This window comes from Drosophila eugracilis, unplaced genomic scaffold (assembly GCF_018153835.1).
Source record: "Drosophila eugracilis isolate 14026-0451.02 unplaced genomic scaffold, ASM1815383v1 contig_408, whole genome shotgun sequence".
NCBI classification, from domain to species: domain Eukaryota; kingdom Metazoa; phylum Arthropoda; class Insecta; order Diptera; family Drosophilidae; genus Drosophila; species Drosophila eugracilis.
Genome location: NW_024573270.1, coordinates 1,056,591 through 1,068,001, shown reverse-complemented (window position 1 = coordinate 1,068,001; position 11,411 = coordinate 1,056,591). Strand labels below are relative to the sequence as shown.

Here is an 11,411-nt window from a genome sequence, read left to right as displayed (position 1 = left end):
AAGCATTACACATTTAAATTCATATCATATTACCATACCATATGTATTTTTTCTCCTGTGCAGCGATAATAGAGCAATGTGTAAAAGGGCAAGAAAGAGAGAGAGCGTCATTGAGGGCTATAGAATGCGTGACAGAGAGGCAATGACAGCAGTATAACGGCAATGGCAATGCCAACAAATTAAAGTTACTAAAGCAAAGGAAACGGCAAAAAAAAACAGAAACGATGGAGCAAAAAAGGGGGACAAGAAGTATGAGAGAACACAGCGGCGAGGCAAAGAAAGCTAAAATAAAAGAATAAAAGAATCGCAGTCAGCAGCGCAGCAGCAGAAAATCAGATGAAGACGACGACGCAGTAGCTGGTATAAGGGAGAGGCTGAATAACAAGAAGAGGAAGAGAGGCGGATTCGCATGCAGAACCACTCACTCAAATTTAAAATGAATAAAAACCGGTTCGTTTCGTTGTTGTTTTCTTTCTCTTTTTTTGTTGCCTTATCCTCCCCCCGCCCTTTCCTTTTTGCACCACCCTTTCGTCTTTCGCCGCTTGCTTTGCATTTGCCATTTTTGCATTTTTGCGTCGCGTTGCAGGCGGTTAAAATGTACATAGTTTTTCAATTGTTCTTAAACAATTTTTTTTTCGGTTTGAACTTTTGGGAAAACGATTCTTAAGAAATACCTTTTTGATTCATATATAATTTTTATTAAGCATTAAACATTCGTATATAAAAATAGACACTTTTGAGTTTTCTTTCCTTAACAATACATTTTTTTTTTTTTAATTAAATTTTTACAACCGTGTTGAAATATCGACTTTAATTTTAGGATTCGCAATTTAAAGATAAACCTGTTTTTATTTTGCCTTAAAGTATAGTTTTTTTCCCCCCATTCAAGGCTAACATTATTTGGCAGTTAGAAAATATTGAGTTATTCTTATATTTTAGACAACAAATTCACAATAAACAAAAGATGTTACATAATGTTAATACACAATATTTGACAGTTGCGATATTACATATCTGATGTTGCTGTGTTTCTAAATTATTTTCAATAACAAAAAGGCGTTATAAAGCTAAGAGAAAAGTTATAAAAATGAAAATTATAAATTGGTATTAAAGTTTTTCGAAGTGATCATGTAGTGTTGTTAGTAAGTCTTGATATCAGAATAATATTTCGTATACTTTTTGTAGAGGATGTTACTGAAATCGAATCCGATTACCCCTCTGGGATGAAGCGTGACTCGAACGAAAGACGATTCATACGTCCGTAGACCAACACTTCACTTATGATCCTTTCGGCGTAGAGTCGCTGATCCTGACGCATATGCCGGAAATGGCTGGCCATTCGTCTTCCGATTAGCTCACACTCGTTCTCGCTATCATTTTCTCTATCCCTATCACGTTCCCTATCTCTAGCTCTACTTGCATCCGGTATCATTAGATCAGTTCTACGGGCTTTAGCATCTTCAACGTAATCGGTTTCATTAGTGCTACGTCGTCGCCGGATACGGTTACGTCGGTTATTGCTAGTATCTGTAGTAATCGATGCCGGACTATCATGCTGAATATGAGAAAAACTAGATTGATTGGCATAGGAATTATTTGTTATGATATTATTATTGCCAGCCATTGCCATCGATTCATATACAAAGACTTTCTGTTCGATTTCCTGATCAGGTTCGGTGGTTTCAACTTCCGGTTCTGGCTCTGGCTCATTATCGACTACGGTCGCAAGACGTAGGACATCCTCTTCGTGTTCTGACATGTCTTCCTCCTTTAAATACATTTTTAAATGTGGAAATATACTCTATAAATGAAATGGTTAAGGAACTTTAGGGATAATAATTACAAACTTATATTAATTTTATACATTTACAGGCCTAAGTCAAATATCCATCTAGTACATACATATGTATGTATGAAGTATATATCCAGACTTTATTAACAAGATGATATATTATAATTACAAATCCGAAAACAACTTAATATCACTTTTGATACACTTACATTGTTGGCCATCTGATCTACTGAATCGTTTTGGGATTCTTCGATAATATCCACGCCAGGGTTTTCTTCTAAGCCGCCATCATGAGGCTGCATATAGGTCGGGATTTCCGGCGATTTCTTATACATTTGAAATCCTGAGATATCAGCTTGGTCTTCATGATCTTCTTGCTCCAAGCTCATATCATGATCTTGAACCATCGACACTCCTGTCCTTGATAAATTCCCGTTTTCCAAATCAGATATTAACTCCAATTCCCGGAAGTACCATAATGTCGGGACATAGTTATCACTTTCCTGGACCTTGCGAAGTTCCCGACGAAACGATGTCCGGAAATTGTTAATCTTACGCTTTAGCGTATGGATATTGGCATGCGGATCTGCAAGGCGCAAGTAATCCAAGAGTCTACCATAAGATTGATCCTTTAGTGCTCGATCGCGATAATGGAAACTGCCTACTTGCCACAATTCTGGCATTGACCGGTACATCTTAAAGAATTCCTTCCAATATGGAATCGCCGCAAGGCTGTGCTGCGACATGTTGAACGAACGACCGACGACTAGCGAACCAACGACCAACGATGGGCCAACAACCATTGGCAGACTGAAAGGCAAGCAGTATGAACCACACTCCTTGTCGTACGACACGCGATTTATTGGTCGTACGACCGACGGCAAACCGAGTCGAACAAGCGCTAAGAGAGGCAATCCAACCAGCTAACTGCTATTTTTAGCTTCTCTTTGTAAAGTGATGAATGGTCATGCTTATATGTATTTCTATAATATATACATACATAGGGATTTTTTCATGCCACACTAAGTCCTTAAAATAGTTAACTATAAGCTTATGTTAATCATATACTACATTTTACATTATAATAAATATATTATGATAATATTTAAACTAATTCCTTACCTGCATGCTCGTCTCATCGAGACTATCGTCCATGCTCTCCGATTTCACCCGAACTGGGGATTGAATATTGAGCACCGGCTTCAGGAAGTCCATCAATGGGAACCACCAGAGACGCGGTTGATACCCATTAGCCGAGGACTGTACCTTTTTGATTTCGCGACGATAACAGCATCTTAGTGAGTTGATTTTACGCTTAACATCTTGAACGGAACAGCCGCCATTGACACGTCTCAGGATCTTCAAAAGTTCCTGATAGCCGGGCTCCTTTTTCTGTTTCGATAGATAATTGGCACTACTGCTGTCCCACAAGGCGGTAAAATGTCGATAACAGCTGATGAACTCCTCCATTACTTCGGGTTCATCGTATAAATGATTGCCGCTTACGCGGGACATTTTCTTATTTATTTCGTATTATTATTATTATACTATATAGTATATATAGTATATATATATAGAATATATAGTATATTATCACTTTACCACGTTCGTATTGAACGTTTGTTGTTTGGCTTTGTATGATGCGGTATGTCATGCAAGTGCAACGTGTGTGAGCGTCTTTTTACGCCCTCTCTCTCTCTCTCCCTCCCACGCTCTTTATCTTTTTCCCTTTCTATTTCTGCTTCATTTTTTCATTTCTTAAATTTTATTTATTTATGTTTGTTATAAAATGTCGCCTCTGCTGCTGCTGCAGCAGTTGCCAAGCTGCCTCCTCCCTCTCTCCATAACCATTCCATCAACCGCTTCGAAAGCAACGTTGCCAGTTTTCAGTTCGCTTCGAACATGTTGCGACGTTGCCAGTTTTATGTGTGCCTGTGTTTGTGTTTTTTTGCATTGAAAATCGGCAACGTTGTCAGAAAACTAGGGTTGAACAAAATGAAATGGAAAAAGCAAAAAAAAAAAGAACTACAATAGCAACAACAACAATAACAACTATAAAAGTGCTTAGGAAAATGTTGCAAGTCTTCCGCCGGCCGGTTGCAAGCAATAACAAGTACAAAAGTGGAGAATAAAAGTCATAAAAAATAGTAAAGATAGAGGAAAAACAGGGGTAGGAGGTTTATATGAGGGGGAGATAGATATAGAGTGGAAAAGAGAGGGCTACAAGGACTAATAATAACAGGGTTAACTTAAAAAAACAAATATATTAGCAGGAAACAACTTAAAGTGCAAATAACTTAAGTTTTCTTTGTTTAAGCAAACTTTTTATGCAAAAAATAGCTAACAAAAAAACGAATAAATGATTTAAACTAAAAATAATCTACAAAAACACTCAACTAAATAGCTAATAACTTAAAATTCTATGAACTAATTAAACTATTAAAACCAAAAAAGCTATTAGAAACGAATTTATATTATAAATAAATAATATACACTGCCTGAAACTCAATAAAACCTATAACAAAAAACTAAAATAGAATTAAATCAAAAACAAAATCCCAAAAACTAAATAACTGTAAGTAACCCAATCTACACAGCAAAGAAAAACTGCATTAAATTGACGGAAAATCGCGACTGGAAAAGGAAAATTGTGCAGGTAAATCGCACGTGTGTTTGACTTATTTTCTTTGCTTTTCTTTTCTTTCTGTTGTTACTGCTGTTGTTGTTGTATTTAGGCTCGGCCTACGCTGGCCGTTGCCCTTTGCACCACCCACCGCCACCCACTTTTCACGCCCCACACCCGCGTGACCCCTCATAACACCCGGCCACCCCACCTCCCTCTTTGCAAACCGCCTGCGCTCAGCGCATTTCACTTTCACTGCAAATTGGCAAGTGACGAAAAAAAAATACAACAACAAAAAAAAAAACGGGGGAAGCAGAGGAAAAACAAAACACATGAAGGCAGACGAATGAAAATGATCACGGTGTGGAGGGGGGAGGGGTGTGGAAAATACGCAAGAACGAAAATTAAACCATTGCAAATGCTCATTTTTCAATTTATCAAAACTGTTTTGCCATGCGAAAAGCTCGGGTTACTCAATGGCAAACATTTTTCATGGAAAGTTTTCATATGGAAAGGTGGGGGGGGAAATACAATGTGGAAAATATGGGGAAAAATATGTGGAAAATGTGTGGGAAACATGGGTAAAATAAGAACTGTATAAATAACAGAGTTTTTATGATTTTTAAAACTAGGAAATTCGTTAAAATAAATCGAAAATATAAAAAAATATATAAAGAAAACAGATACAAATTTAAATCATTATCATTATATATTAACAATAAGTAACAAACACATAACTATTATATATTATTTTTTTCTTAAAAAGAATGATTTTAAAGTTAGTAATGGTATAATTTATAAATTTGTAGGCAAATCAAATAAGTATTAAATTTAATCCAAAGACAACTTTAGGAAATTTCGTATAAAACTAAATCTTAATTGGCGCAAGTTTATTAAATAACTTTAAATATTTTATTCAAAAAAAGTATACATTCTTAAAATATGTTGAAATAAATACATAAATCACTTTAAAAATCCATAAAATATAAAATGTATGATGGTTAATACATAAAAACACAGTTTTATACAGTCTTAAGCTAACCCACATTCTTAATTTTACAAAATTTTTAAGATTTCATTCAATAAATATATAGCATATATATTTTTCTTTATTTATATTTTTACCATTTCCCACCTTTTTATATCAAATATATTTAATAGCTTTTAATTCCCATTTTATAGCTACCCATAGTGTCCAAAATTTGGGGACGTCACTGTTCAGTCTGTTCGTAACGGTTGAGAAGCGGTTCGAAACGGTCGCTAGAGGTTGCATGTTCGCAGTTCGAACAGCGAATAGCCAGGCATCTCTCTCTCTCTCGCATTGCCGCTTTTTGATTTTCTTTGTTAAATTAAAATGATATTTTGCTTAAAATGTTATACAAATTATAAGATTAAATCCTTATCTGTTATTTACTCTTACTAACTATCTTTTTTTTGCACACAAATAACCATTAAATAATGAAAGAAGATTAAAAGTAGATGAAGTTGCGGTTGCAGTTGGCTCTGTCGACGGTACTCTGCTGGCGTCGCTGCCATCGAGCCTGGCAGCTGGCAGCTGCGCTGCTCCGTGCTCTGCTCTGCTCTGTGAACGTTGTCGTTGTTCAATGGCTAAAAACTCGGGTGTGTGCTGCGCGCAGAGCATGTGAAAAATTGACAACGTTTGCGCCAGATAACATATACGTTGCGAATTTATTTATAACAAATTCACAAAAAATTAACCGAGGTAAATGTGCAACGCAATACGTTCAAAACAACAACAAAAATCACACCAAATATAAAGGAAATATATATTACAAGTAAAAGAAGAAAGAAATAAAAGAAATACTCGTGCGTGCGTGTGTTCAAGTTGGTGTGTGCGTGTGTGTCGGTGTGCCAGCAAATAAAAAAAAGAAATATTTAAGCTGCAAATCAAATATAAATTAAAAAGGCAAATATATATAAAAATTGCGTCGCGATTTTTTTTCTCCGCTCGCTTGCTCTCTCTCTGTCTGTCTTCCTCTCTTGCTCGCTCTCTCATTAAAGTGGAAAAATTTCTAAATATGTTTGTGTGCGTGTGTTCTAATTTTGTTGTTGTTTAAAATATTTAAAAAAAAAAATAAAAGAAATATAGTTAAAATAAATCGCACAAACACACTCACACACACACATACATATGCGGAGAGAATTTTTTAACCGACAGAAGAAAAAAAAAGAAAGAAACACAATTTTTTTGGGCCGACAACGCCCTGTGCTAAAAAAAATATATAAAATAATACGAAAAAATCAATAAAAATACAAGAAATTTGTATGTTATATATATATAAGTATCAGATATATATAATACAAATATATATGCAGATAAAGTTAACTTTTTTTTATTGTTTACATTACAAAAGATGCGAAAAATCAATAGAAAATAAATTATCGCGCTATTTGTGTGCCGTTTTTTATAGTTTATATATAAAACAAAAATAAAAATAATGCCTAAAAGAAAGGAAAGTTATAAAGAAAACTGATTATAGTGGATTCTCATGGATTTTTCCAACGCGGATTTACAACATTTACAACCATCGACCAGCGGGTAAGTTTTATAACAAAAAAAACGTGTTTAAATAGTAGAATTTAGGCTTTTTTTAAGGTTAAAAAAAATAAAATAGTTTTTAATAACGAAACTCACAGATTATTGGCTCAGTTTTAACAGCAGAATTTAGGTGGTTTTAAGGTTAGCAAACATTTTTTTAAAAAAAAGTTAAAAGTTTTAAATAGGGAATCCCTGAAATATGTATACTAATTATATTTTAAAGTTTTAATGATAAATTTTCAAAAAAAAAAAAAAAAAAAAGGGATCATGTAGTTAGAATTTTTATATTTTTGACTTTCGAATGTAGTTTTAGTTTTATGTTTTTATTTTGATATTTAATTATTGTAAATTTGGTAATCATAACTAATATTTTGTTTTTTGATTGGTTAAACAAGTAGTTTAATTTATCTTTTAAGCTTTTAATTAAAAATAAAATAATCTTTATATATTTCATATAATTTGAGTTGGCAAAATTAAAAATTGTGTTTAAATATATAAAAAGCATGTTTATTTTAGTTTCATGTGACTACAAAAAAGCTTTAAAAGTTACAAAAAATCACAACTTAAGGTCTTAAAATAGAGTAAAAGAATTGGAATTGGAATTTAAATATTATTAATATAATTTTGGAACTTAATAAATGTAGCAAAGAAATATAAAATCATCATTTGTATAAAAATTTTAACATGTTTTTCAAAGTTTCAAAAAGTTGATTTCTTTGATATTTAATATTTTAAACATATTTGCAATTTCAAATTTCATTTTCCCATGTGGATTTTTTCTTCTTTTAATCAATATGTAAGTTTTAGCTTAAAAATAAAAATATTCCAATATTTAGAACTGGAATTTGTTGCCAATTGGATTGTAATTGCATTTATTTGAAACGAAAAGTAACAAAGTTTTTTTTTTACAATTCTAAGTAAAAATCTTTGATGTTGAATTATAAAAGCATTATTATTTAATTTTAATTATTTAACAGCTATGTGGCCTAAATGTGTCTGAATTTTAAAGTAAATAATTATAAAACTATTGTTAAATTAACGAAAAAGTTGATAAAATGGATTTTAAGTCTTTTACATTTATTGTACTTAAGAAAACTTGAAAAATCTTTCAAAAAAGCCTTATAGTTAAAAGGGGAACTAACATAAAGGTTGATAAATCTTATAACTAGACTTTTCTACTAAGGTTACTTTAGAAAATTTTAAAAAGTTTTTCCAAAAACCTGGCATTTGTAGGGAAGTTAGTAGTTGAGAAATTTGTTAGAAAGGTTTACTTTACTTTAGATATCTTAACAAAAAACTCTCAAAAAACCAAAAAATAACCCCAAAAATGTACAAGTATTTATTCATTGTATTTTTTTTTTATATATAAATATTTTCCAAACTGGTTCGAAAAACATCCCTATAAAAATTGAACAAACTACGATCAAAGATCTTTGGTGTAAGCATTTTCCACGTGAGTTTAAAGTTTTGCTCTCTTTTACTTCTCATCATCATCTTCTTTTCTTCATCTTGCTTCTCTCTGGCGCCAAAAATATCAAGTTTTTTTTTTTTTTGTTATCTTTTACATTATTTTGTGTCTATTCTTTGAGGTTCTTTATCGGTTGTTCCTCTTAATATGCGGTATATATTTGCATAGATTTGTAGTTTATTTTTTATTTATTTATACCTTTTCTGGCATTGCCTTTTGAGTAGCTCTTCTATATCTTTATATATATATATATATTTGTATTCCAATCTCCAATTAGCATTTGGAATTATGCAAATATTACTTGTGTTTTACCAAATTTCTTTTCTCTGTTTTAAATGTGAATAGCTATATAGTATATAGGCATATATACCTATATAATTGTATATAGCTAAGTTATACATACGTGGCCTGTGGTTTTTGTTGCTTTTTTGTCTTTGCTTTTTGTTATTTTGTTGATTTTTTTTATGGTTTTTCTTTTTCTTATAAGCCGCTCGTAGAATTTCTTGTTGAACCGGTTTTTTTTTTTAGCTTCGCTCACCATTTTTTATTTAATACCATACACACACACATACAATACATACATAAATATATAAGTAATTGAAATAAAAAAACATTTAAACATTAAATAAAAGAATTGGAAGTAGCAGAGATTTTTAAATAAATAAATTAACAATATCTTCATGATTTGACTTTTAAAGCAATTAAAATTTACATTGTTTTTAAATAATACATTATTCTACGACTTTATGCGGTATAAAAGTAAAACAACTTTATTTTATTATTATTTTTTAGTTCATATTTAAGACACTAAAACAAGAAGTATTTTTTTCCAATCTTTTGCCGTTTTCTTGTTCATTTAAATGCAATCGCAATCCGCATATTGATTTTTCCTCCTCCAGAAAGAGAAACAAAAACCGAACAACAACAAAAACAGAGTTGGTAAAAACAAAAAGAAATACGCAATACACGTTCAAAAAACAGAAAAAAAAAAAAAGAATAAAATTCACGTTCGAATGAAGTTTGGCAACCTTGCCTTTCCCGTAGAATGGCAAAAGGAGATAAAGAACAAATCGAGAACAAAAAAGTCAAAATAAAATGTAGGAAAATCGTAGATAAAAAGGAAGCATCGTCCTTGTGCCTAGGTATACGCTTTAACCCTTAGATGGAACTTTAGTTTTGCCATTGCAGTAAATAAAAAATGTAAAGAATAAATACTTATTATTTTGTAATGATTTATAAAGCATTAGAACTAACTATTAACCCTTACCATAACATGTACTTTTGCCATCAAATATTGTTTAAAAATTAATTAAATTGTGTAAACATTTCAAAAAAAATTTAAATAATAAATCAATCGATTTAATATTTACATTGTTAAATATAAGGTTGTACATGTTTTAACCCATTGCAAAATTTAAAAAGCAAATCTGATTGGCAATATAAAATACACAAAAAAAAGAAAAGAAAGAGGCGGAGAAAAAACTGTCACTTGGCATTTTAATGGAATTTTTGTGTTGGCAGCGGCAAAAACAATAAAACACAAATTTAAAAAAAAAAAAAGAAGAAACAATTTAAAAACAAACGAAACAAAGCACAGCACAAAAGTCAAAGTTGATATCAATAATTTGTATATTTCATTTTTCCCGCCAGCAAATGTAGATCATTCCATATACTTTGTATATGTTTGTATGTGTATGTATGTGTGTATTTACTCTCTTCTATTTATTTTCTTCCCTCCTTTTTGTGAAATTTACTCTTTATTATTCCATTTGCAAACTTTGAACATGTGAAAGTAATTTAAAAGCAAATTCTTTGCTTCTCTTGTTCTTGTTCTTATCTCGCAGCTTTCTTATCTCCCCTTCCTTTTTCTTGCTGCCCTGCTTTGCCTTCCCTACCATACCCCTCGTACCATGCTCTTTCTCACTATCTTCGCCACTCGCGAATGTTCTTGAACCTGAAAGACGAGGAGAAAAAGAAAGGAACGAAAAAAGAAAAGAAACGCAAGAAGAAAGACTAAACGGAACTATAAAGCTTTTTGTGGAGACTCTTTGGAGATTTGCCTGCTGATTCATTATCCATAAACATTTTTTGGTTATGGAATCTTTTAAACAAACATTTACCGTAATTGTATTACTTAAAAACCGAAAGAAATGAAAGAATTCTTGTAAGTTGATACTTTTTGAATTTTTTGTTCTTGCATTTTAAATGCAAATTCAAATGTATAAAAACCACATGCTATATAATAAATTCGTTGAGATTTCTGCGCTGATTTATTATAGCGAAATTACAAAAACTAAGAAACCAAACCACATGTGCAGCACATGTGTGTTTAATAATATTGAAATATTTATTATTTTTTTGTTTTTTGCGCTTTTCTGCACTTTTTGAAATTCGAACAACAATGTGTACGTGCGTGTCTCTTTTTCGGTGGGTAGATATTTTCGTGTTTTCGCAAAGGAAAAAGAAAAAAAAAGCAGAAATAACATGCAACAACAAAGTAAATGTGCAACCTACGGTGGAAACTTTTTGAGGTGGAAACACGTTTTCCCAGGCAAAAACAACAAGAAACAACAGTTGTAACTGATAAAACAAACGCACGCAACAAAAACACATGCACAACACACTTGCAGCGGTAAAAGAAGTAAATATCTTACACCTGCGGATGAAATAATAGTTGTAATTGATTAAAACTGTTTTATTCCAATGGAAAATTTAATTTTTTCTTACTTATCGTTAAAACTAGAGAAATGATAAACTTATTTATATAATAATAACAATTTATTATGCTAAAAAACTTCAAATAATGTGAATATTTTATTTTAAGCATTTTAGTCAAACGTAAAATCATTAACCGAATTCAAAAAATAAGAAATAATCATACATGTTCTTAAAACTTCTTGAGATATTAGAATTCATACCTTCGATATTTAATACAATTTAGTAGAATTCCATAAAATAATTCTCAACC

At 31.6% G+C, this 11,411-nt stretch overlaps 2 protein-coding genes across 6 annotated transcripts in view; one reads left to right on the top strand and one right to left on the bottom strand.

Annotated features, from left to right (window-relative positions):
- Positions 1 to 915: 915 nt before the first annotated feature.
- LOC108103941 lies at positions 916 to 3,424 on the bottom strand. Of its 3 annotated transcripts, none has more exons than XM_017209701.2 (2): positions 2,915 to 3,424; positions 916 to 1,768 (listed from the first exon to the last, which is right to left on the bottom strand). In XM_017209701.2, the coding sequence occupies exons 1-2, from the start codon at positions 3,305 to 3,307 to the stop codon at positions 1,211 to 1,213; spliced, it is 951 nt and encodes a 316-aa protein (XP_017065190.1). In that variant the 5' UTR covers positions 3,308 to 3,424; the 3' UTR covers positions 916 to 1,210. The 3 variants fall into 3 exon arrangements, with proteins under 3 accessions (XP_017065190.1, XP_017065188.1, XP_017065189.1); XM_017209699.2 differs by lacking the exon at positions 2,915 to 3,424 and adding an exon at positions 2,002 to 2,670 and having other exon boundaries at positions 916 to 1,801; XM_017209700.2 differs by lacking the exon at positions 2,915 to 3,424 and adding an exon at positions 2,002 to 2,660.
- Positions 3,425 to 5,926: 2,502 nt separating this feature from the next.
- The window catches only part of LOC108103830, a 65,709-nt gene continuing 60,224 nt past the window's right edge, over positions 5,927 to 11,411 (top strand). For 2 of the 3 annotated variants that reach the window (XM_017209516.2, XM_017209518.2), the window contains exon 1: positions 5,927 to 6,211. The gene's annotated coding sequence lies outside the window, so the exon portion shown is untranslated. The remainder of the gene's footprint in view (positions 6,212 to 11,411) is intronic. The other variant, XM_017209517.2, reaches the window with a different exon arrangement.